Source organism: Panthera leo, chromosome C2 (assembly GCF_018350215.1).
Source record: "Panthera leo isolate Ple1 chromosome C2, P.leo_Ple1_pat1.1, whole genome shotgun sequence".
NCBI classification, from domain to species: domain Eukaryota; kingdom Metazoa; phylum Chordata; class Mammalia; order Carnivora; family Felidae; genus Panthera; species Panthera leo.
The window spans coordinates 90,666,409-90,680,896 of NC_056687.1; the positions used below are offsets into that span (position 1 = coordinate 90,666,409).

At 35.6% G+C, this 14,488-nt stretch overlaps 1 protein-coding gene across 16 annotated transcripts in view; it reads right to left on the bottom strand.

Moving 5' to 3' along the window:
* NAALADL2 (N-acetylated alpha-linked acidic dipeptidase like 2) overlaps positions 1-14,488 on the bottom strand; it is a 1,343,235-nt gene that overhangs the window by 200,443 nt on the left and 1,128,304 nt on the right. For all 16 annotated transcript variants that reach the window (XM_042954993.1, XM_042954989.1, XM_042954981.1 and 13 more), the window contains one exon: positions 11,863-12,009. In XM_042954993.1, the coding sequence (XP_042810927.1) occupies positions 11,863-12,009 (147 nt within the window). The remainder of the gene's footprint in view (positions 1-11,862; positions 12,010-14,488) is intronic.

Here is a 14,488-nt window from a genome sequence, read left to right on the forward strand (position 1 = left end):
CAGAATATAGAAAAACTAAATTAATTCTGACTAAATTCTTAACCAATGTTCCCTCTTTTTTTTCTAGTTTTCTGACTTGTGTTTTAGGTTGGAATTTACATTTTTCTCATTAAGATTCAAATACAGAAATTCTACTGTTCTTCTGTCAAAAAATATCCAAACATGTTCTTTGCTCAAAATATTTTGGTATGTATATACAAACCATTTGGGCTCATAAAACACATGACTTTATTAACTTTTTATAGTAGTACATGATCATAATCCTCAAAATGGAGTAGATGACAGAGAAGATAGCACTTGAAGACTTCCCAGAGTTTGTTCAAAGTTCCATCATGCGTTTCTTTGCTTAGAAAGTTTACTAAAATAGGGGTGTCTGGGTCAGTCAGTTAAGCATTGGACCCTGGACTTCAGCTCAGGTGATGATCTGGGTTTGTGGGTTACAGCCCCACATTGGGCCCTAAGCTGACAGCACGGAAAATCCTTGGGATTCTCTCTCTCTCTCTGTCCCTCCCTCACTCATGCACTCTCCCTCTCTTTCAAAAATAAATAATAAACTTTAAAAAATATAGAAAATAAAAGAAAGTTTACTAAAACGAACTCTTGCTTTGTAACATACATCCCAGACACTATCTGTTTAACTGACTGTTTTTCATTTTGACAAGTTCTCACTTCTTTTTATACTCCATTAAGCTTAAAATTTTGGAACACATATTCAACTATATCCTGGAAGTGATTTGTTATATTCAGTACCTCATAGCTTCATTGTCACAACCATTAGATAGCCACACCTTTTAGAACCCAGGTTATATCTACAAGCAGCTGATACTACCAATGATCCTATAATGATTGGTTCAGGTCTCCAGTTTTCTTAATGACAAATCTTAGATAACATACTGCAAGCATTGGAACAGGTTTATTCAAGAATATTTACTCTCATACACCAGGATCATCTACAGTTTGCCATACCTAATGTTCAATACCTAGAGTGTAGTCACTTTTTGTTTCCAAGGTCTTTTGATCTTAAATCAACACAGACAGATGTGCCTCCTCAGAGTTCAGGACTCCCTTTCTAGATTAAGTTCTAGTTACCTTGAACTCTAGAATCTCAGAATTCCCTTCTCAAACAGCCTTGTATCTGTTTTCAGCAACTGGACAGGCTTCTTTTCCAGGTCTACAATCTTCAGAGAAGATTGTGCCTCTAGTATACAAACCTAGGCCCAGGAAGTGGGTGAGAAGCAGCCATGTCAGTGCTAGGGACTATGCTTCAAAGTGCAGACTGGGTGTCCACACATCTATACAAGTCCCCTTATGGTATGGGACAGAGTCAAGGGTGGGCAGAAAAAAAAGGGTGGGTCAAGGATCAAGGGTTAGAAGCTGAGGGCCAATTTTTCCTCTGTCACCACCTTGTGGCATAGGATTCTCATGAGTCTGCAAACATTAAATTCAACCCTGCCTTTCCAATAATTTTAAACAGGTGTTGGTCAGATCAGGAGGAAAAAGTATCTGTTATTTAACATTTTTAGTTTGATTTATAACATTCAAATCATTTATTTAAACCATTTAGCCATACCATATAACAGCCCCCATTTGTACCATTGCCTTACACACCAAAATGTTGGGGGGAAAACTGGGCTATAGCTTCACATTTGATCAAATTAAACACATCAAGCCACTTTAAATCGACTAAATTTCAAAAAAAGACAAAAAAATGGAAAATAGAATGGGAGAAAAGAGAATGGGAGCAAAAAACCATCCAGAAAAGTCAAAGAGTGAAAAAGAAGAAAAGGATATGAAGAGTATGACCTTATGTGCAGGAAATGGTGAAAGAAGCCAGGCTGGAAAGGGGGGAGAGAAGAAAATTGAGGAAAGAAGTGTGAAAAAGAATAGAACATATAGCATAGCAGAGGACAGCTATATATAGAAGCGTTGGGCTGGGAGCAGGAATAACTAAGTATGGACTTAATTTTTTGTTTGTTTGAGTCACTGAATCTAAGTTTCTATTTCTTTTTACTACAGAGGAATAAATTAAGCTACTTGGGTTCAATGATCACTGTTGTTCTAAAAGTCAATGAATCTATGAGTATTTGGTTTTGTTTTGTTTTGTTTTGTTTTTCAGTCAGTACATCAGAAAAAACTCTGGGTGAGGCACATCTGTGGACTCACCATTCATATGACCACCTTCTCACTAAAGATGCCTCTGATCTTACCCTGACCACTTGGATTGCCCAAAATCACAACTGGTGGGAGTCTGCAACCAGTGACAGGCAATGGAGCTTCCATACCTAACCTGGACCTGTGGCCAGTACAGAAAAGAAGTGCCTTTCATTTAACCACAATATTTTGCCATGTCCTTATCTGATTTTATTATTTCTAACAACAGGTCTCAGCAATATTAATACGAAATTTCTTTTTAATTAAACTTTGATATATATGTATACTTAAGTGAGAAATTAGAAATTGCCTCTGGGGGAGCCTGGGTGGCTCAGTTGGTTAAACATCCAACTTTGGCTCAGGTCATTATCTCACAGTTTGTGGGTCAAGGCCACATCAGACTCTGCACTGATAGCTAGAGCCCAGAGCTTACTTTGGATTCTCTTTCTCTCTCTCTCTGTCCCTCCCCTGCTTGTGCTCTCTCTCTCTCTCAAAAGTAAATAAAACATTTTAAAACTTTTCAAAATTAAACTAAAAGAAGAAATTGTCTCTAAACATGGAGTATGCATAACATTTTCTCTGATAACAATTATCAATGAATAAAAGTAAAGTGACAAAATACTAATTTAAAGAACTAAAAATGACCTTGTGCATAAACTTAGTTTATTTTTTTCCTACTTTTACCCACTTATCTGTACTACATAAACACTACACTATTTAGACTTAAAACATTCTTCACTAATAAAGAGAAAAATGGGTCAAAATAATTTCAACACTAAAGCTATTGACAAGAGACTGTAGAAATCAAAATACTGATAAATACTTTGCTCTCCTTCAGAATCCTCTCCATTCACTTAAAATCACAGGGAGAGAGCATCATGAAAGACAGAAGACAACTGTAGCTCTCTTGAAATTGATATAAACAACAGAACTTTCATGAGGAAGCAATAGTGATCCTTAAAAGCCAAGTGGCCTTGGCTTCGATCCATTTCTTTTTAACATTGATGAGACTTCAAAGGACACTGTTGTGTCTTTCTTTGTAGTTTCTATAGAAACATTTGCTTAATAAAAAACAAAACTATAAGCTTCTGTCTGAAACACTATAAACTGTGAAACAGATGTTAAAAATCTACAATTTCAGATGCAAATAAAATTGTATGGAGTTGTGAAGGTTAGGGAATGGACAAGGAAATTCAACCATGGCCATAGTCATCATCCACAGCCTCATGAGCTCTAGATATGCTGTTTCCTTCTGGAGTTTATAGTTAGAGCATATGGGTACCAAAATTGCTATTAACATTTTTAATTATTCGTTTTAAAAATTCAGCTAAGTGACTCTAAATGGTTTCAGATGTCATAATCTCCAAAATGGTTTCAGATGTCATAATATTCCACTTGAAGAAATATGTCATTACCTTTGAAATTAGAAGAGACAAACTTATGCTTGTCCTCATATTCCAGAATTAACTTGGAAATAAAATTATAAACTATTTTTTTGGATGAGATTGTATACATTACCATAACAAAACCTTCATATCAGTTTTGTCATAATATATAAGTTATGGGCTTATTTTAAATTCAGTACAGAAATATTACCCACTTCTAGCTATTGCTTAACTTTAAGAATTGTCAAAGCTGAAGGGTGCCTGGGTGGCTCAGTTGGTTAGTGTCCAACTTCGGCTCAGGCCATGATCTTACAGCTCGTGGATTCGAGCCCCATATCAGGCTCTGTGATGACAGCTCAGAGCCTGCAGTCTGCTTCACAGTCTCTGTCTCCCTTGCTCTCTGCCCCTCCTCTGCTCATGCTCTGTCTCTCTCTCCTTCAAAAATAAATAAACATTAAAAAAAAAGAATCGTCAAATCTGAAATGTTTAGAACATTTGTATAGGAAAGGAGAAGAAATAAGAAATACCATGGTTTCACATTGCACTATGAATACAGTGCGAGGTGGAAAGCATGTTAGAACTAGTTCATTTAATGTAGAAAACCTTGAGAAACAGTTTAAGGCTGGGGGAAAAGCCAAGATACCTGGTACTAGAGTGCTGGTTTGAACCTTATTCTACCACTTAGTAGATGTGTGATGTTAGCCAAGTTACTTGATCACTTTGTGCCTGGTTTCAACTTTGATGAAAGTAGTAGTACTAGTACCTTCCTCATAAGTACTAGTTATAAGTACACAAATTAATTTAAAGGAACTAACATGTTTAAAGTACTTAAAACAATGTCTACCACAAATATTATATGTGTTAAATATAATTTTCCTTGATACAACCTTCCCTCTATCACTTCACCGTATAGTATAAGCCATCTTAATCAATATGATTTGTCCCACTGATTGGCAGGTTAGTAATTTAGAAGCTAGTTCAATTAAATAATCAGTAAAAAATACATCTGTAAAGTAATATATACTAATTTAGAGTATATGAGTGCATGCATGAGTGCATTTAGAGTATGAGTGAGTGCATGTTTATTGGCCAGTATTTTGATGAAAAAACAAGATATTTGCTCTAAACACTGACCTGTTGAATAAAGCTCTGTTGTTTCTTTCTTGTCCTAGAAGTTCTCTACATTTCAAGTTACTTTTTATTTAAAGTGGAATTATTAGAGATGTTTGCGAAGGAAACTGAATGCAAAATGCATCTAGATTACTACAATTTCCCCAAATCTCTAAGAGTTGTTTGGTTTACCACATACCAGTTTTTTGGTAGCAATTCACCTTTCAGGGTGTTATCACTATAGGTTTCTTAGAAGTAATTTTTTTTTCATATTCATGATTCACAAGTTTATGTTGCAATTAAAATACCTTATTATTTATAACAAACACCAAGAGCATATATAGATCTGACAATACAGCTGACTCCAGACAACCATACCACATAACCTGAGAAAACACAAGTGTGCAAAAATTCAGAAAGGATCTACTATGATGAGCTTCAAGGAGGCTTGGGGTATTGATCTTTGTGTTTTAAAGGAGTGGAATCGTCAATGAAGTCCACAAATTGATTAAGTGGAAGTCAGTTAAGAGAACTTCTACTGCCCTTTCTTCAGTTGATTATTTATATGTCTGAGTCCTAACCTAGACTGTGACCTCTTTAAGAGAAAGAGAGCAGATTTTATTCATCTTTGAACTTCTAACATAGCACTGGATTACAGCAAATACTTAATAACTGCTGGTCAAATAAATTAATGAGTTCAAATTAACAAATATCTGAATAAATCACATGAAAGTCACCCTATGTTCTTAACTTAAATGATGCCAAACTTAAGACATAGTCTGTCATTGAACTCACCTGTAAGTAGTATGACAGAAATTATCGAAAACTTTACTATGAAACAAGTTTCCTCATAGCAGGGATGATCACAAGACAACCTCTGAAATAGCATTAGAGCTAAAACACAGTCCATATACAACATATTTTGATCTAATGGTGATAGGCATTTGGAATAAATGTTCTTACTTAGTATTCCAAGCAAGGACAACTGTTAGGGGAAATCTGTCCTCCTTGCAGCCATTTCTAAATATTAGGCAATTTGAAGTATGATCTTTTGAATTATCCATTTGAGTCTTAAGAGTTTCTTCATTCTTTGTTTTTTCAATATCTGTCTCATATTTCAATTTCTTGTGTTTACTCCTCAGGCTCCTGGAAACATATAGCCACTTTAATAGCACTCCCTCTGTGACAGGCATTTCATATACTGTACAATCAAAGCTTTTCAAGTCTGCTCTATAACTGTTGATTTGTTGATTGGGGTTTAACCTTCTCTTCTAAAGGAAGGCTTCTCAGAAGTGGAATTCTTTGTAGAGTCACAGTTTATGAGAGTGTTATATTCCCTTCTTCATGCTGTTTGTCAGGTGAATGGGATAGCAATACCCAAAGATGCCAGGAAAATACACATGCAGGTTTATATAGAATTACAGTTCAAATTCTTGAAAAAGAGAAATGTTGAACACCTTGTCAGATATAAACGGTGAAGTAGGCTAGTTTAACCAAGGCCATTTCCCCAAATGAGCATTTCTCCATGTGTGGTCAGAGACTCTCAAAGATCCCTGAGATCGACATTATTTTCATAATAATAATGACATTACATGCCTTCACACTCTCATTTTCTCTCTATATTCATAAGTGTACAGGTTACAAAAAGGTCATCAATATGGTTTCAGATACCACATTGAAACTAACCTTTAGAACACTAATCTCTGTCAAGTCCCAGTGTAGCATCAAAGAAAAACATGCCATTATGTGAAGAGACTATCAGACCAGATTTTCTTTATACATTTCAACCAAAACAACATATAACAACAGATTAAATATAGAGACACATATGAGAATCCAGCTATCCCATATTAAGACACAATAAAGACATTTGCAAAAATGTAAAATAATGCCATTCTTCTAATTTATATTTTCTTGTCTTGGGAAATATAATTCTCTTTCTCAAAAATAATTTATATATTTAAAAAAATTAACGTTTATTATTGAGAGACAGAGAGAGGCAGAGCATGAGCAGGGGAGGGGCAGAGAGAGGAGGAGACACAGAATCCGAAGCAGGCTCCAAGCTCTGAGCTGTTAGCACAGAGCCCGACGTGGGGCTCGAACTCACAAACCGCGAGATCCTGACCTGAGCCGAAGTTTGACACTTAACCGATTGAGCCACCCAGGCGCCCCTCAACAATAATTTATATTAATTCATAACAAGTTTATTATTTATTTTTAAGTAAATATACATTTTCTCAGTTTTAATTCCTAATGTAGTAAACATTTACACACATTAGCCACATAAACCAGAGCTCTTTTCTTTAGAGTTTTCAATACTTTTAGAGGGTAAATGGGTTTTTAGAACAAAATGTTTATGAACCTCTGCCCTAAATGAATCAAGTCTGATCTGAATATAATACCATATGCTTTGATTGACACTGAAAGCACTTTTCCTAAAATAAATTATAAAGAAAAGTAATGAACTAGAGAGAACTCTAAAGCACCCCTTTGCATCCCCTTTCTCACTGGCAAGTAGAAAGTAGAAAGGTAAAATCTCATTTCTGAGTGACATAAGTTTCATAGCGATGAAACAGATTCTATCAGATACTGCAAAACATCAGTACAACATATGCATAGCTACACACAACTATTTGGTTCCTTAAGTCAAGAGCTTTTTGAACTGTTATATAATCTGTTAATATAACAGTGTCAAAGACTAAGCTCCTAACAGAAAATGGAATGAAAGAATTATCACTAATTTAAGTAAAATAGATGATTCTTCTACTTAGTAGAATAAAACATGAAGAATCAAGATATAAACCATGAGTTACTTTGTTCCAGAATGCGTACATGCATATTGTAGTATTGTACCTGTATTTTACCTGAACGAATTATTTTTATGTGGTAAAGTTACCTTAATGTTAAAGTTCACACACACACACACACACACACACACACACACACGCACACACACACACACTCCTGCTGCTGTATATCAGTTTAAGAATCAAAATTGATATCAAAGCCATCTACCCTAAAAAGAATAAGAGTTTCAAAACACCTATGCTACTTGGCTTTCAGTTGCTGGGTTACTAAATGATATTGAAACAATTATGCAAAAAACTCTGCTATATAAAAGCTATAATACCTCTTTATCTCATTATCATTTAAATGTTAAATGCTCCATTATAGAGGTAAATTGGGTTTAAAATAGAATGTTTCAAGCAGAAGAGCAAAAAATATAAGGTTAAGCAGAGTGAGGAACCAGAGCTTCAATTTGTGGTAGAAAGCTTGCTAGGGCATGGATTGATCTTCTGATATACTAAGAAAGCCAGACCCTCTGACATGCCCTATGGAGAGTAAATATACTGATCTGGAACAAAAATTATGTGAAACAGCTGTTAAGTGACAGAAGAAATGTGCATCGGACCACCAGCCTGTCATAAATATTGCACTCTTAATCAGAAAGCATCTGTCTTTTCATTTCCTTTTCAGCAGTCTCTGCATTGTTTTTAATCTGTGCAGAATGCTTCTTCTAACAGGTGCAACAATGTTTACAAATTGAAAACCTTATTTAAATGAAACTTACAACTAGAGACATTTCAATTAACAGGGCAATATTTTATGAGAAGGAATAATTCTAGCATTTGGAAAATCCATACATTGCTTTGCATTTGTGAAATTTAATTATTGGAAAATTAGTCTATAGACCTCAAGAAAAACTAAAGATGAAATGTTCTTCCAGCAATCTATGCAATCTATAAGCACCCAGAGACACTACAGGGGAAAGGTACTGGTGGGAATATGGAAACATGAAATATTGGGGACTGATGTTATAAAATGTCATGTTACATCAAAAAAGAATTTTAGAATAATATCCCATGTGTCCATTAAAAGTGGTGTCTGTGGCACTACTTTGTTTTCCTATAGTTTTTTTTTCCTATTATCATTATTAGCTTGTTAAAACTGACCATAATAGATCTATAATCAATCTGCTGGATTAAAAAAAATGGCAGAAATACTAAAGTTAGCATTATAATCACCCAAATAAAATTTAAAGATAATTTCTGCAAAAACAGGAGTATAATCATAAACTTAGCTCATTTAGAACACATACAATTTATAAAGCGAAAAGGACTGCAGAATTATCCACTTTGGCTCTTTCACTCAAAATGAGTGCAGTGATAACAAACTCAGTTCCTACAGGGGCTAGGAAGGTAATGTAGGCAACATAAGTCTGGTGAAACATGTGGCTTTTTAGGTTGATTGTTTCATTTCCCAATTTGTGATAGCAACAGGCATTAAAGAAATATTCTTCTTAACTGCACTCTGGGACAAACACCATGGCAGACTCCTTAATAAAGAACATGGGAAGCTGGTGAGTAATGCACAAGTTAGCCAATTGTTTTCATGGGAGAAGCAATTTTTTAGTAAAGCTCAGGGCAAACAAAACATATCTGTGAACTGGATTTTGCCCTCGTGCTTCCAATTTGCAGACTTCAGTGTAATAGCTGAGAATACAGGCTTACGTTAAACAGATCTAAAGTCAACTACTATCTTCGCTATTGATTAGTTTTATGACCTTGGATAAGCTACTTGATTTTAAGCTTCATTTCAGTCTCAGCAAAATAAGTGTTAATAATAAAAGCTGACTCATTAGGATATTATAAATATTAGGTAAGATGAGATAAAAATACTTAGCACATCAAATACTCAGTAAGTTGTAGATGTTATTTTATATATGATACGCATTATATATTACATGTAAAAATATACATACATTATATTTTTATATCTAATAGTAGATTCATGAAAAAGCTCTTATTTCCTCCCCTGCTTTCATAATTGACATGGAATAAATATTCTTTATATCATGGATAAAGCCTGTCAATGTTTATGATTCCTGTCAGTGTATACAGATATTTACTATAGGTTAACACAGAAAGCAAATGTTATTATTTGTTCTTGTAAGAATTCACTACACAAAATGATCTCATCTGAAGCATTTATATTTTGCAAGGGACAAATCCATTAAAATTTTTTTCCACACTAAAGCATTATAAACAAAGTCATTTGTTAAAAAGCATAGGAGATTCTCTTTAATTGCTTTTTTAGAGACAAATATAATAAAAAATAATTTTGCTGATGGGAGTTAAACATTTGGGGTATCATTTGAAAAACTGATGAGCTTTTTCAAACTAAGTCAGTTCTAGTAGATAGACTTTAGCCACAGGAGTTTCACTGTGATAACAGTGCCTTCTTAGAACTTCACTGTGACCTGTTTCCAAATCTCTCTACTGACACCTCAGATTCTCTAACTGATCCTCATTAGATCCCATCGCTTCAGCCTTAGAAGTTTGTTTTACCTAATAATTAACAAACTCTCCCTTTCCACTAAATGTGTTCTTGTCTAAAAAGTACAGAAATTCTTCCACTAATAGGTTGAACCTACAGTTAGATAACCATACCTGTCACAATAGCTATGGTTGATGGAGAACTTATTATATGCTCAATATTAGCTAAGTCCATTACATGCAGTCTCATTTAATCCTTACCAGGGCTCTATGAAGTAGATTCACTAAGTATACCAAGGTTCCTTATCTGTAATGTAAAATAATTCCGAAAGAGTTTAACTCATTTGTCCAGTAAGTTTCAGAGTCAAGAGTTAAGTATAGACCCATTCCTAAGGCTATCCTATTCTATCTGCCTAAATTCTTGGCTTAAAATTCAACCAGGATGAATTAGATATGTATGGAAAAAAAGCTATCATTCAACATGTTAATATGACATGAGCTGGATGAGCTGAGATGGGAGGATGATGAAGAGATATTAAAAGATAGCAAGCAGGAGAGGTGCCTGGGTGGCTCAGTTAGTTAAGCACCCAACTTCAGTTCAGGTAATGATCTTACAGTTCATGAGTTTGAGCCCAAAATTGGGCTCTCTGCTGTCAGCACAGAGCCCACTTTGGATCCTCTGTCTCCCTCTCTCTTTCTGCCCCCCCATTTGGTCACGTGCACACACTCTCTCTCTCTCTCTCTCAAAAATAAACATTAACAAATATAAAAAATAGTAAGCAGGAAAATTAAAAATGAGTTAACGCCTTAATACATTGATTACATTTAAGTGTTTATAGTAGGCTTGGTAAAAGATAAGATACCTCTACACATGTATCCCATTTTTACCCAACAATAGCGGATGAAAATACAATTTAAAAAAAGATAAATTATAATAACTTTTCCATTATCCAATAATTCATCCCATTACAATAGGATTCACCCAGAGTTTTTCCCTCCGCGAATTTAAGTTGCTAGTGACCATTAGCTGTTTACAGAGGAACTAAGGGATGAACGTGGGAGATGAACTACAGAGAAACATACAGCTAAATATCCCTGAAGCTAGCAGAAATCAAGATATTATGTGTCTGAAGTTGAGCCTATAAAAATGCAATTCAAACACAACTTTTCAGGAGCATCTACAGTTGAAGAACAAAGCAGGCTTTACTCTATTTTTCAGCCACAGTTTTGTCAATTTAATAATCACCTCCAACAGGCCACCCCAGGTTTCAAATAGCTCCCAATAAAGCATGTACAACTTGTGAAAGGCAAAATATCTCAACAGGTTTGGTTTTGCAGAGAACAAGTTTCCTGTGACATAATTATGAGACAGATCAAAAGGTTTGAAGGCCAACAGATGGATGAACATAGACTTAGTTAAGATAAATCAGGCCTCTGTGATAATCTTGGGGAAAAAGCCTCCTATCCTCACAAAAAAGTAGTATCTTTTTGGGCACGCAAACTATTGACAAACTTTGCGCAGCTAATCCACAAGACTCACATTAATATACAGCACGTGAAACACATTTTCCCTTGGGCAAGGAGAGGAGAATCTATTGCACATGTCATCTGTTTCTGTGAATACTGAAGATTACAATTATGTTTTGATGTTAATCCAACTACTGCAAATTTCTTGTTGCGAAGCACACTGTGAAAATGTGAGTGACTAGTATAAATCTTTTTAAATTGAATTCAACACTACTGAAAAGAGCTGATGTTTTCAAATACTGTTACAAAGCCACTGAACAACAAGAATAACTCTTTAAATGAAGCAGCTCCCTATAGTGACCTATTTGGTAAGAAAGCAAACAGCCAGGATAAAATCAAATTCTGCATATCTGCTATATATAGATGTGTGTGTGTGTGTGTGTGTGTGTGTGTATTATTTTAGGAACAATCACCTCTAATGCTGTGATATCCTCATAGGCAAACTGCACGGTGGGAATTCCAAGATGGTTGATGAAATAATCAGCATCACCTTCTATCTGTACAGAACTGACATTGGTTTCTTGACACTTAGCTCTTCTGGAACAGTTGAAATTATTTTTCTGAAAAACATAATTTAAATTGTTAGCATACATTGTGCTTCTTGGGATACCCCAAAATCAGTGCTACTCAAAATGTGGTCAATACATTGGCTGCATCAATGTCATCCAGGAACCTGCTGGAAATACAAATGCTTAGGCTCCCCCCTTGTCCTCCAGAATGGGAATGGGAACCTTTGAGGATGCAGCCCAGGAGCCTGCCTGGTAACACTTCCCTATGGTTCTGATGCTCACCAAACTGTGACTAGTGCTGGCTCAAATCAAACTCTGCTTGCTGTTGGTGCTTCAAAAATATTTTTATCATAGATTATTAAGAACTGTAATGACTCTTTAATTTGAAATATTTTAAAATGATGTTGAGCCCCTAAAAAGTTTAGACTTTTTTTTTTCAAGTTTTCCAATAAATTTAAAGGAAGGCTTTGTAGGTTATAGTTCCATTCTTCTTAGAATGATTTTTGAAAACCACAGAAGAAATTTTCTCCATTTATTCTTTTTTTAAAATTATTTTATTTATTTATTTTGAGAGAGAGAGAGAGAGAGCATGAGCAGGGAAGGGGCAAAGAGAGAGGAAGAAAGACAGAATCCCAAACAGGCTCCCTGCCACCAGCACAGAGCCCAGTGAGGCGCTTGGACCTGTGAATTGTGAGTTCATGACCTGAGCCAAAACCAAGAGTTGGATGCTCAACCAGCTGAGTCACCCAGGTGCCCCTCCATTTATTCTTAAAAGCATATTCCCTTAAGTCTCAAGTATGAAAATTTTATGGAAAAATGCCAATCTCCTCAGCAGTAATTATGAGAGAAGTGAAACAACAGCAATGAGGACACCACATCTAATGTCCAGTATAATGTATTCAATACATGTTTGTCATTGAATCAAGACATTGGCTCTTTGGGGTGCCTGGGTAGCTCAGCCGGTTGAGCATCTGACTTCAGCTTAGGTCGTGATCTCACTGTTCATGGGTTCAAGCCCTGCATTGGGTTCTCTGTTGTCAGTGGGGAGCCTGCTTTGGATGTTCTGTCCCCCTCTCTCTCTGCCCCTCTGGTTTGTGCTCTCTTTTTCTCTCAAAGTCAAATAAACATTAAAAAAAAAAAAGACATTGACTCTTCAACCATACTCCCCCCCCCCCGCCATGTTTCTTTGGTATGATATAATTTCAAAAATACTTTATGTATATAACTGATCAAAAATTTAGAAATGTGTAGTTTAATATTTAGAACATGAATTGTTACAACTTTTTTCAACTACAGGGCTAGATTTTCCAAACATATAATAATGTTTCAAAACCTATCCAATTTTCTTTGAGAACCTAATAGAAAGATCTTTGCAACAAAGTTAAAATCACTTAAAATGGAAAGCCTGTGTGAGTGAGCATTTATAAACAAGACAAGCTTCCATTTTAATGTTATTTATAAATACCTTGAGTAATGAAAAAAAATCTAAAAATTTTTATAGTGAATCCCACCAAATTGTGTCTTTTGAAAGCCTGATTTTCTGAAAAGAGAGCTCATTCTCTTTCATTTCCTGATACACTCTTGGGGCAAAGATTCCTGAAAGTTTTAGATCAACTTGGGACAGTTTAGGTAGAGTTTTCATATTCCCAAAAAAGAGCGACCCTTAAGTACTGGATTATAAAAAGCAAAGGAACTACTTTATGTCATGTACAAATTCCAAGTATTTTTGACAGATTCAGCTTTTGAGAACTGGCACCTTTGAAGGTATTTGTTTAGTCAATGTTTTTGTTCCTAATCGAATTTTGAATGTCTTGGGCAGACAAGACAGTTACCAGTTTCCCATCACTGGTGTCTCACGCTCAGCCTGCTTCACTCATTCAAATTCACAGAATGGTGGCCACATGCATTTATATTTGTGAAACCTAGACTGTTACACTCTTATGTTGTTTTTTTTTTTAATTTTTTTTTTCAACGTTTATTTATTTTTGAGACAGAGAGAGACAGAGCATGAACAGGGGAGGGGCAGAGACAGAGGGAGACACAGAATCTGAAACAGGCTGCAGGCTCTGAGCGGTCAGCACAGAGCCCGACGTGGGGCTCGAACTCACCAGCCAGCCCGACGCGGGGGTCGAACTCATGGTCCGTGAGATCATGACCTGAGCCAAAGTTCCAAAGTCGGACGCTTAACCGACCAAGCCACCCAGGCACCCCAACACTCTTATGTTTTTAATAAGGACTTGATAGAATCTAGTCTTTTCCCAGCTGCTTAGCCAACAAAATTAAAAATAATTTTTACAAGGAGTCTTCTTTCCCTTTACTTACATGCTTCCCCTTATTTACGTGTCTTTTTGGAACTTACATCCTACTCAACATCAGTGGAAACATAGGTTTGGCTTTAATTTATCTTTGCATGCTGAATTCTTAATATGCACTCCAAATATCAGCCACGCTGATATTTCCTTAGAAATCTGTGAGGAAATTTTCCCTAGAAATATTTTTTTTTCTCAATAGAAGATTGTCATGGATCAAA